General features: G+C 38.8%; 1 protein-coding gene across 1 annotated transcript in view; it reads left to right on the top strand.

The window, feature by feature from the left end:
• Nucleotides 1–12,899, top strand: part of TMEM131 (transmembrane protein 131) — a 255,390-nt gene that overhangs the window by 101,714 nt on the left and 140,777 nt on the right. The window contains exon 4 of the mRNA XM_040623556.1: nt 2,775–2,843. Within this exon, the coding sequence (XP_040479490.1) occupies nt 2,775–2,843 (69 nt within the window). The remainder of the gene's footprint in view (nt 1–2,774; nt 2,844–12,899) is intronic.

Below are 12,899 nucleotides of genomic sequence, written 5' to 3'. Positions count from 1 at the left end.
AAATCTGCTATTGTTTTGAAAATACACATTTATGAGGGGATCATCTTTTATGCATTGATCCCTCTATCACATTTTGTGAGAAATCTGTAAATGACAATTGTTGGACACTGCTGGACACTGCTTCTGTGGAGCATTTTTTGGGAGGTCTTAGCCTACACAAGGCATAAAAAATGAAAACAAGGTCTAGGGATTTAAAAGGGGACAATTTATCTACAGGGGTAACCCAAGGTAATGACCATTTTGGCAGCACATATAGTGCCAGGAAAATCTAAAGGTATCTGTAGACAAACTGTTAGAATTAACTTGCCAGAGTGACTTGGGGTAAAAGGTCAGTACACAAAAATTAGTAACTTTTTAATACAAAGCAATACCCATGTATATCCAGCTGCCTACTTGACATTTCATCTAGATACGACATCTCAAATTTAAATGTCTAAAACAATAAATACACTTGAACATCTAACCCATCTATCCTTCCTCATCTCTAACCCACTTTTCCCATGTCATGACTCTGTATCCAGTTTCTCAAGCCAAAATTTTAGAATTAAGTTAACCTTGATTTCTCTTCTTTCTCTCACATTCCAAAATCAATCCATCAGCATGACCTGTGGCCTTTAGCTTCCAAATATATTGAGATAAGAGCCACTTCTCACCACCCTGCCTTGTGATCCCCCTAAGACCACTGCTACCATCCCCTCTTGTCTGGACTACTGCAGGACTTCCTGCTTCTACTTTAGGGTTTCTACAATCTCTTCTTGACACAGCATCCAGAATTAACCTTTTCAGATGTGTTATATGTTTTTCCCTTGCAGAAGACACTATAGAGGCTTTTTGTTACACTTAGAATAAAATCCAGATTCCTGCAAGGAGACTTGGCCTTCGTACTTCTCTGATCTCAGCCCCTCCCTCCCATCACTCTGGCCACTTCAGCCCTCTTCCTCAGCATGCCAAGTAGATCTGCTTTCTTCCCCCACATCTCCACCATTCAAGTCTCGGCTCCAACGTCCCTCCTCAGAGAGACCTTCTCTGTTCCTACTGCGTTTGGTTTGTCTTTATTTGTCCCATATTACCTACTATGTTCTGCCTTTGTCTCCCCTACTGGGATGTTAGTGCAATGAGAGCAGGCTCTCTACTTTGTTTTCACTAGACAGCCACTAGACAGCCCCCCCCTTGGCATTCATTATATTTGTGTTGAATCAACACAGTGTATATGGTTTTGTTTTTGTTTTATTTTTACCTTGCCTGGCCACTTTAGACATTTCCATGTACAACTTGGGAAATAGATTCTCAGTTCTATAAAGGGGGAAAAAAAACTGTATCTTAATCTTCTTTATATCTCTAGCATCTAATACAGTCAGTGTTTATATATATGAATTAATGACTTATACACATTTACTTCATGCATTATACTTTTCCCCCTTGATTGGATTAAGATTTTATTGTTTGGGTTTCACACCCTTGAATCTAATGAGCTGGGTGCCAGAAGGTGCCCCCAAAATAAATAAATAAATAAATAAATAAATAAATAAATAAAGGTGCCAGAGAGTATCCTTGTTATATTCCTAAGAAGAGCAGAAATCAGGAGGGAGTAGATTCTGTACCTCTTGCTGCGTGTGGCTCCTGTCTTGTGGGGAACTATGCCGCCTCTGTCCCAGTGTCTTTAGATTTATGCTTCAGTAAAGTAGAATCTTACATTTGCTGTTTTCCTCCTTGTGTTTTTCCTTTTTTCTGTTCAGCATATTGGGATTATCAAGCTAAAACACCTTAAGACTTTATTGCTTTTAGTGCTTTGATTCTACTACTCAGACTGTTTAATCTTTAAATACTTTAGACTATTTAAAGAACTGAGTTAAGGCCAAATTTCCTATGTATTCTGAATGTCCTTGTCTATTTCTAATGTCTGTCCTGTATTTCCTAAATTAAATTACTATATCATTTGAAGCTTGTGTTCTTCTGAATTGTGTTGATGGAGATAAAGTTTTACAGAATGGTTTTGCTCTAACGTCATTTCTTAAAATACAACAAAAAGATAAACATCTACTATTTAGAAACTGCAGTGGCTTACTGAATTTCTGACTTTCTCAGTACTTAAACAGATGACTTGAGGCATGTGGACATCTCCCCATCCCCCAGGTCATTTCTGTATCTCATCATTGTTAGGTCATGGTGACGACTAGGAGGCTTGCTGTTCAGAAACTGGTTTTAGTGAGAAGTTCTAGTATCAAGTTGGGATAGTGAGAAATACTACTCAAATAGATCAGTGTGTTCTAAAGTCTCAGATGGAAAAGATATTTCAGTTCTTAAAAGTTTCTATCCCCAAAGTCATTTTTATTTAGTTCCTTTGCCACTCTAGTTAAAATGTGATTGTGGTTTTTGTCTGTATACTATATTGTCTGCCAAGTATGTGTAGTTGTGTTGACTATTTATTGTTCATTGTGCATGTATCAAAAAAAATCTAAGTGAACATATTAAGATATATTGTTATCAACTATTTCAACCAAGTAAATTTCAACATTGGGTCTACTTGAGCATTTTTTGTTTTCACATACCTTTGAATAGGAAAAATACTCTTTTTTTTTCTTTTTTAAAAACATACATTTATTGATTTCCTCTAATAAGAAAAGTAACGCACCTTCCCAATAGAACATTAGACTACACTTTGCATAAAGATACTCTGTTGTGACAAAACTGAAGTGTCTGACTTCAGTTTTGGGATATATATATATATATATTTTAAAGAATTGTTTCTTATGCTCTTTTCTTTTTACTTACAGTATATCTCTGTACCGGGGTAATTGCAGACCTATACGATTTGAGCCACCAATGCTGGATTTCCATGAACAGTAAGTTTAAAATTTTCAGACCATAGTTTCCCATTAAACTATTATGTGTATTTTTTGCATGTGTTTGTCTTGCTTTTTACCTGTGTTATCTCTCTGAGAAAGTTACATTTTCAAGTCATCAGGAAAACAGTGTTGTTGAACACGGTTTGAAAATGGGAAGCAAGTATCTATTATGAGTCTAACATATAATACTAACTTTTGAAGTTTGAAAGATACCTAACTAAGTCACTGGATCATGGGATCTTATCTTCAGAAGCAACGTAAAACTTTTAGGTTACTTTTCTGATTAGTAATTCATTTCCACTTCTATTTAAAATTTCCCATGTGGATATAGAAAGATATATTATTTATTTGTTTGATTGTGCTTTCAAAGTACAGACTTCTGTGTATCACCAAATAAATATTATCACTAACCCAAAAGAGCAAACGAAAGAAAATCCTGCAGAAAGACGTGGTTCAACCACAGAATAGCTTCCTCAAACCATATTTCTGGCTTCCCTTCTACCTCTGAGTCTCAGGTTTTGCACATCTGAGATACACTAAGGAAAAAACAAGTCTTTACCTGTATTTGGTTCCAATCTAATTCAGCAAATAGATAAAGAGAACTTTGGTGATATTACTGCTAGCACAATGCTACCCTGGTAAACTAGCAGAAAAAAAAAAGAATTTAAAAGGGAAGTGGTGGAGAAACTGTATATAGATCTATTTGATTCAGTAAGTGAAAGTTATAATTTTCTTTATTGTTGTCAAAGTTGTAATTAAGCATTTTTTACTAGTAAACACATTAAGTTTAAGTAATTTATTTACATTCTCAAACCTGGAATAATTAAATACCCTAATTGTATTTGTTCAGAACCATGGTAGAGTAGTTAGAATGGGAGAGTAGCTAGCATAAAAAATAAGGTATCTTCTAAGATTATATTCCTACACAGATCATGGATTTTAGCGGTAGGAGTACAGAGAGAAGTTTATGTGGTTCTTTGTGCACTTTAGATGGAATCAGTATCTTGGAATAGTCATTATGTAAGTAAAACTGACTTCTGGGTGTTAGATTTAAAGACCATAAAGTTCAGATGGGAAACATACCACTATCATTTCTGTCTTACAAAAACGGTTTAGGTATACAATGTCAAGATGGCAAGAAGCATAACGTAGAGGCCTTAAGCCAGTCACAATAATGTGTCGCCCACAGTCTCCTTCTGTCAAATGCAAGATATTTAATAAAACATGGCACATATTTTGATGTCCATAAAAGAGTTCATTATTTTCTAACTACTAGTGAGTTTTCTCTCTACAGTAAAATTCTCTTGGAGTATGTTCGCTCGCCCTAGAGTGGCCCAGAACAGAGACTAACAAACTCCATTCTGAGACTAGGGCATGAGCTGTATTTCTGGTGCCGCATGAGGGCCAGGAGAGGAGGTTGGCATACAACGCCAAAATCATTAGTCTCAAACACAGAGTATTCTTATTGGAAAGCTTAGCAGTAACCATTCTAGAGAGATCTTGTCAGAAGTTACACCCAGCTGTTCTTTACTTTATAATTTGTTTTTTGAGAGAGTTTTACAAATTTTATATATCACTTGAGATAAAGACATTTTCAGCTATACAAAATGCCTGAATAGGAGTTGGGAATTTCTGTTCCAAATTATCTCTCCCTGGACCCTTTAAATAATGCCCCACTCCAGAAATAGGAGAAATTGAGGTAAGGTCATGCAAGATTCTGGACTGGTGGTTTTAACCTTTTTTGATCATGGATCTCTTGAGGACTAGATGAAAGCTGTGAACATCTTTGTTCACCTCTCCAAGTGCACACAAAGGCACACAGCGTTGCACATACAGACAGCATTGTGCACACAGGTTAAGGGGTTTTCTAGACAAATCTCTCAGAGTCCATACTGGATTCTTCAGGGGTAGTGAAGAATTCCTGCTCTAGGCCACAGGTTATTAAGTCACTACTACAGAACTTTCTGGGATTTTGCTTATTACACTAGCAGTGTGTGTCCACTGTAGTAAGCTTAGAAAATACTTACCAGGAGAAAGAAGACAGTAAGAAATTACCAGCCATCCAGCCACTCAGAAACATTAACATTGAGCTTTTATCCTTCAAGTCCTTCTTCTGTGCATCTGTATTTATTTATTGAGTCACAAAAAACATAACCGTATTTTCTGAACATAAACTGTTGTATAACCTGCTTTCTAAACATAATACATTGTGCAGTTTTTTCTTTATCGCATTGAATTATCTGTTACTGTCTTTTATGGTATTAAAGAACATCAAATTGTATGGATATATTTGTTCAATTCATTTCTTGTTTTGAATCGTTTTAAACTTTTTGTTCTTACAATCATTGCCGAAACTAACGATTTAAACACGCCTTAACTTTATCCTCAGGAGAGAGTCCTGAGAATGGAGTTGTGATATGAAACGATACGCAGAATATAAAGGTTTTCATTTAATATTTAGGCTAGAGAATAATTTGGTGTCATTAACAAAGAGAACTGATAGGAATAAGCAAATTAACGTATGACTAGAGAGGATATAAATGGGATTTCCTATAAGAGACTGGAACCGAAATCTCATGAGCTGAGAGAAACTGTGAAAGTTTATTGAAGGTGTGCAAATGGACAGGTGAACTCCAGTGCAAACAAGGGCCAGGTAATACAGTGAAGAAAATTACTTGAATCATAGCATGATTTCTTAGTTACAGCACAGGAAAGGTATATGGTAGGTATACTGAATTATTCCATAAGCCAGCAAATGTATTTGCTGCTCCAAAATAGTGGAAACAAAAGAAAAAGAAAAGCGATCTACCATCTTAAACTTTTCTGCATCCAGTCTGAGAGCACTGAATGGAGCTGGTTTTATCTCACAAAGGTAGAAGTGGATCTGTAGAAGTAGGAGTTGGAGGCAGATGTGAACACGTGTGTATTAGGCTTCAGTCAGTCAGATTGTATGTGTGTGTGAGTGTATGTATATATGTGTGTATGTGTGTGGAGTTTTTGTGTATTGGCTTATACAGTTGTGGGAGCAAACCCTAAGTGCACAGGGACAGGCTGTCAGGAAGGGACGATCATGAGTAGGCTGGAATCCCAAGGGCAAGTGCTGAAGCTTGAGGTCCACAGGCAGGCTCTCAGGGAGGATCCTGAGGAAGCAAAGCAGTTGCAGATCCATCTGTTGTTTGGAGTCTGTTAGCTCAGGCAAGGGCTAAGTTCTCTTTGAAAGGGCTTCCAACTAGTTAAGACAAGCCTACCTAATCTCTCTTTTAATTAATTTAAAGTCATCTGATTAGGGACTTGAATTACATCTGCAGAACCTCTTCCCAGCAGCACCTGCATTGGTATTTGAGTGAATAACTGGGAGAAGTTACACTGTATGCTACAAAATGGCGGCTGCCTCCCTTCCGTGTTCCATTCTCAGGAGAAAGCATCACACATAACCCACCTGAAGCAGAAATGTATGTGGGAATTCTGGGGACTGTAGTTCAGCCCACTCAAGTTGATAGACCACAGATGATATAACCAGATGGATGTAAGCAGAGAGGTTCCTAAATTTAGAACTTTGACCCTAGAAGATCATAGGCAATGTGACTGGAAGAATTTGCCTAGCCATTTTAGAGCTAAGTTTCTTTTTATGAGTAGAAATTCTAGTACAAAGAAAGTGAAGTTGTGCATTTTCACTGCAGAAGGTAAATTATTGGTGGGTTAGGAAGTAACTGATTGCCGGAGGAAATCAAGAGAGATTTTAGAGTACACCCTCCTTTAAAGTTATTGTATGTTTGGCTTTCTTCCATTCTCAGAAGCATAAAGCTTACTTGATTGGAATTTTTTCCTGCATTGACCACTTGTCTTTTTGCCTCCAAAAATCCCTGCTCTTTGTTAAATAAAGTATTATTATGTGGAAAAAATCAGATTAGAATACCTTAGTACGGAGTGGCCCCCTTTCATGCCCGTTAGTTACCTATTCAGCATCCCCCCTCACCTTTTTGTTAATACAACCCCAGGTTTTTTCAGTTATCCAGCCCTAAGGAAAAGTGACCTGTCTCCTCCAGCTCAGGAGTATTCCTGATTAATCTGAGTCATTGTAATACTCCCATTCTTGTTTATGATCAGTTCAGGGGTGGACATGTGACCCAGTTCTACCCAATAATATGAGGTTGGGTCTACTAAAGGATTTCTGGGAATACGGTTTGTTTGTTTTTTTCCACCAACTCTAAAAAAGAGACGTAAGAAAGAATTTCCCGTCTTCCATGCTGGATGCTGTCTGCATGCGATGCCTGGGATACTATGGCAGCCATCTTACAATCCATCAGAGGTGTTAGGCTGAGAATAAAACCAGCAAAATTTGTCTGAGAGTAGAAAAATGGAAAGAACTTGCGTCCTTGATAATAGTGTTGAACTGCAGAATTAATTGACCCTGGAACTGCCGTACTTTAGATTTTTTGTTAGGTGACCTTAATAATCTTGTCTTTCTTGGTCACTTGTAGAGTACGTGGCACCACTGACTTCCTCCTTCTCTGATCTTTCTTGGCCTCTACCCTTGTGAACTACTCTGTGTTTTCTTCCTGTGTCTTAAGCCATTTTTTCTTAGTTTCTTTCAGGATTTTGTTCCCTCTCTATCCCCTAACTATAGCTGCTTCTCTTTCCTCAGCCTCTTTCAGGCAGTTCCACACTCTCTCATGGGGTGCTCTCTTCCATACCCTTGGCATATGCCTATGGTTTCTGAACCTGTGTCTCGCCCCTCTTCCCAAACACTTACCTTTGTCTCCAGCAACACCTTAAAGTCAATGTGCCCTGCTCTTGCTTTTTTTGGAAATTGGAAATTTTCTATTTCCAATCTCCATGAATGGAATAAATCAGTCACCAAAGCCAAAAATCCTAATGTTTCCTGGATTCTTTCCTTTACCTCAAAGCACTCCATCCCTTCCCCCACCAAATCCATTACCAGAATTCTATCAACTTTTCATGTTTGCTCTTCTCTAACCTTTATTTCTTACCCTTCTCCTCTTAATTCAGGGCCTCATCACTTCTTATCTAGACTCTTACCATATGCCTGCCATTTTCCAATTTACGATCAGTACTGTCAAAAGGGAAATCTTTTTACTATCCCACAAAAAAATCTTTTGATGGTTTCCTAATGTCTTTAGGATAGATGCTAAATTTCTCAACATAAAATATGTCCTTTACCTTTCTTATAAGCCTCCCCACCCTAAGCCACCCCTGTGGACAACTACTTTCCATGTCTTGAAGTAAGTGGCCTTTCTAAGCTCTAGGCGTGTTGTACACACTTTGAGTCTCCCCTCTAAAAAGAATTGTATGGATGCTTTCATATAATCAAAACAAAGGAGAAAGAACAGGTAATGGATGTACTCTTACCCTAAATTCAGTAATTAAGATTTTTGCCATATTTATATTTTTGTCAATTTTAAATCATTTGAAAGTAGACATAATAACATTTTATTCCTGTACTCTTCCACACGCATTTCCATATATAAGGACATTCTACATAACTACACTATCACTATTCATATTGTAAGAAAATTAACAATAATTACAGAGTGCCTTTATTCCCTCTGTTTTGGTCAGTGATTCAGTTGTTTGGTTCTAAGTGATAGAAATCTGACTGAAACTAGATGAGGCAAAAATGAACATGTATTGGAAGGAATACCGAGGCCCGTAATAAATCTACAGAAAGGTCGGAAGTGCAACGGTGATCCAGGGACAACAGGATCCATGGTATCCACCAGCACCAGGAGTCTTCTCTGTCTCGCAGCTCTGCCTTACTCTGTATTGGCTTATTCTCTCCTACTGCCAAGATCTTTTTCCTACAATGATGAGAACAAATCTACTGAGCGCTCTTCAGACTCCGATTCTGTAGCCTCCCTCCATCACAGCATAGAACTTCTTTTTCCTTAGTTTGAAAAATCTCCAGAGAGTGCAGTCATCACCCATGCTTAGATCAGGTATCTACCCCATCAGTCAAACAAGGGGGGCATTTGATAGTGAACATGTTTTCCGGGTGTTGTCCTGTGTTTATCAGGGTTTTACCCGGTGAAGAGAAATTGTACGTACAGTGGGCAATTACTCCAGCTGAATTCCACTACAACCTCCTTGGCCTGTTGAATCCCTAATGGCCTTCAGTACTATAGAGTATAGCTCTCTCTCTGTAGCAGACCTTCCCCAGCCTGCCTAGCGAGGTAGAAACTGCCTTCTCTCTGCTTCCGTGTGTTGTGTTCACCCCACAGAAGTGGAATGGATCCCTACCTAAAATTTGGTTCAGCGGTCAAGACTGATGACATCACATGCACACACCTGAGGAGGGTGCAGAAATGTTTGTTATACTCACATAATAAAGCATTCTGGGGAGACGAGGGTGGGCTCCCAAAGCAAGTGGGAAAAATGGCCTGACAGCAGAGAGGGGAGACCGGCTTACTTTTATTGTGGTTGGGGGTGAGGCTGGGGCAGACTTGCAAAGTTTGAGCTTCTCACTGCATCTAAGAGCGAGAGTACAGGCTTTCTTATTGGCTTGCCCAGTTATGGGATATGAGATAAGGAGACACTGTGGGGCTTGAAAACTGTCAGTAATCAAACATCAAAAATAGAATCAGAGTCTTCATTACTCATGACATCTACTGACTTCCGTCAGCACGCACGCTGGTTATTGCTTTAATAGTCTGTTTAGATGTCTGCTTCCCTTCCAGGCCAGGCTATGAAGATAATTCACTTATCTTTGTATCTCTGGCACATATTTCATACTTAACACTTACATACAGTACATTATCTTTAAGTCCAACAAGATTGCCTGTTGATTTCTTCATTTCAGTTAAATTAACTTTACATTTTCAAGTGTTTTTGCCAGACTACGTTGAACATTTGCTGTGCCTTTTCTTCTTGATCTGGCAGTGTATTGACTTAATGCCCATGCTGTAAATGTTTCATTGACTTGATATGTATAGCAGTCATGTTAGGACTTGAGAAGAATATCCTTAACAGAACACTATAATTTTTTTTCCAAAAATTGTAATCAGAGTTATCATTGCTTACCACCTTGACTCATGCACTGAAGTTTTGCCTTATGTGCTTGTGGTCTTTTTGCTAAACCAGAAGTCACTCATAATTTTAAAATACCCTTTCCAGTACCTGGAAAAGCTTTAAATTGGATAGAATTTACCATTCTAAGTTGCATCTGATGGTCATCCAGGGCTTCTGGGAGAGTTTCACGCCCTTTAGCGAGGATGCGGCTCCAGGACGTACCCTGACCACCTTCCAAACCCCTCTGTACTCACTCCTCTCACGACACTGAGCATCCCTACTGCCCTCTAGAGCTTCTTTCACAGTAAATCAAGTTAACTTTCTTCAGAAATAGGCTTTCTTTGTTTTTCATCCATTACATTTAAATTTATTCTTTAATTCGACCTCTTTCCCCTTCTCCCTCCCTTCCCTGCTCTCTCTCTAACAATTAGTTGGAACAGTCTGGGCATGACCACCTCCCCCCATCCCTCTGCACCCCTCTTAGTTATTTATGCCATGCTGTTAAATATTTTTCTGTTTCCATAACAACTCCTTTTTTCAGACATTTATTGTGAAAGATGTTTTGGGTGGAAACTTGGTTTACTGAGTTCTTTGGTTTATGTAATTATTAAGTGCAGAAAATCTTGATTTCAAATCTAAAGCTTAAAATGGAGACCTAATTAATGGCTTAAAAAATGGAAGTTATTGAATAGTCTGTTGCTAAAAACAGAGGTCTTTATTTTCAAGTTAAATTCAGTTCATGGAAGGTGTTTCTTATCACTTTTTCATATTCTGATAAAATCAAGTAGGTTCTCTTTTCTAAAGTGATGTTTGGTTTCTTTTTGCTTTTTTAGTTTCTAGCTGTTCCACCAGCAGTCCCCTCAGCCCCCAATCTCAAATGTGTCTAAGAAGGTGCTCGGATTTTGTGGTAATTGAGTGCTACAAAGTCCTGCATATTGATTTCGGCCCAGTTTCCTGCCAAAAGTTGTGTTCAGTAGGGTGCTGTGTCACTGTCATTCATAAGGTTTGTCCGAGGGTAGTTGCTCAGCCATTTCTTCAGCTGTTTCCTGGCATTGCGTTGTCTTTCTGTGGCATGGGAAACTTGCCACTGAGCACAAAATTGCGGCTTACTTTCCAGGCTGGTCTCTAGTTCATAGCTCCTTCTCCCTAATTCTTTTGCACCTCAGACTCTTCTGGAATATGGACAGTCAGGAGCTATGCACAAACAGCACATAGAACAGCCATGTATATTTGACTCTGCTTGGTTTATCTATAAATAATTCATAGCCTCCCCTTTGGCCCTCCTGCTGTCTTTGGAGTAGCTGACAGTAGAAACAGAACCAGTGCTGCAGACATTTGAAAATCTTTGTTTTATTTTTGAATCTTACCTGTCTAGCCAAGCAGTCATACATGCTGCTTATGGCAAGCAGAATTCTAAGATAGCCCCCCAAATTCCTGGCCTCCAAGATGCACACACACTCCCAATCAAACACTAATCTAGATGTTGCTGTAAAGGGTTTTGGAAATGTAATTAAGGTCCCAATTCAGTTGACCTTTAAGGTAGGGAGATAATCTTGGGCCCGGAGCCGATGTCATGAGCCCTCAACATTTGGCTGTAGCAGTCATAGACAGAAATGCAGTGGTTTCAAGCATGAGAGGCGTTTGATGTGAAGGAGTTTCTTGTGCCAGTTTGGAAATGGAGAGGGCCATATGCAAGGGACTGAGAGCAACCTAAATATCACCAATAACCTGCCTGAGCCTAGAAGAGGACTTTTTTTTTTTTTTTAATGATTTTTTATTATATTATGTTAGTCACCATACAGTACATCCCCGGTTTCCGATGTAAGGCTCGATGATTCATTAGTTGTGTATAACACCCAGTGCACCATGCAATACGTGCCCTCCTTACTACCCATCACCGGTCTATCCCATTCCCCCACCCCCCTCCCCTCTGAAGTCCTCAGTTTGTTTCTCATAGTCCATAGTCTCTCATGTTTCATTCCCCCTTCTGATTACCCCCCCTTTCTTTATCCCTTTCTTCCCCTACTGATCATCCTAGTTCTTATGTTTCATAGATGAGAGAAATCATATGATAGTTGTCTTTCTCTGCTTGACTTATTTCACTTAGCATTATCTCCTCCAGTGCTGTCCATGTTGTAGCAAATGTTGAGAACTCGTTCTTTCTGATAGCTGAGTAATATTCCATTGTATATATGGACCACAACTTCTTAATCCAGTCATCTGTTGAAGGGCATCTCGGCTCCTTCCACGATTTCGCTATTGTGGACATTGCTGCTATGAACATTGGGGTGCATATGGCCCTTCTCTTCACTCGTCTGTATCTTTGGGGTAAATACCCAGTAGTGCAATGGCTGGATCATAGGGTAGCTCAATTTTTAACTTTTAAGGGACCTCCACACTGTTTTCAGAGTGGCTGTACCAACTGCATTCCCACCAACAATGTAGGAGGGATCCCCTTTCTCCACATCCTCTCCAACAATTGTTGTTTCTTGCCTTGTCTATTTTTGCCATTCTAACTGGCGTAAGGTGGTATCTCAGTGTGGTTTTGATTTGAATTTCCTTGATGGCTAATGATTTTGAACATTTTTTCATGTGTCTGTTAGCCATTTGTATGTCTTCATTGGAAAAGTGTCTGTTCATATCTTCTGCCCATTTTTTGATTTGTTTATTTGTTTCGTGTATTGAGTTTGAGAAGTTCTTTGTAGATCTTGGATACCAGTCCTTTATCTGTAGTGTCATTTGCAAATATATTCTCCCATTCCGTGGCTGCCTCTTAGTTTTCTGACTGTTTCCTTGGCTGTGCAGAAACTTAATCTTGATGAGTCCCATAAATTCATTTTATCTTTTGTTTTCTCTTGCCTTTGGGGATGTGTCATGAAAAAGGTTGCTTTGGCCGATTGTTAGAGGTTGTTGCCTATGTTCTCCTCTAGAATTTTGATAGATTCCTGTCTCACATCGAGTCTTTCATCCATTTGGAGTTTATTTTTGTGTATGGTGTGAGATAGTGGTCAAGTTTCATTCTTTTGC

This window comes from Ursus maritimus, unplaced genomic scaffold (genome assembly GCF_017311325.1).
Source record: "Ursus maritimus isolate PB19 unplaced genomic scaffold, ASM1731132v1 scaffold_6, whole genome shotgun sequence".
In the NCBI taxonomy this organism is placed as follows: domain Eukaryota; kingdom Metazoa; phylum Chordata; class Mammalia; order Carnivora; family Ursidae; genus Ursus; species Ursus maritimus.
This window is presented reverse-complemented; position numbering and strand designations above follow the sequence as displayed.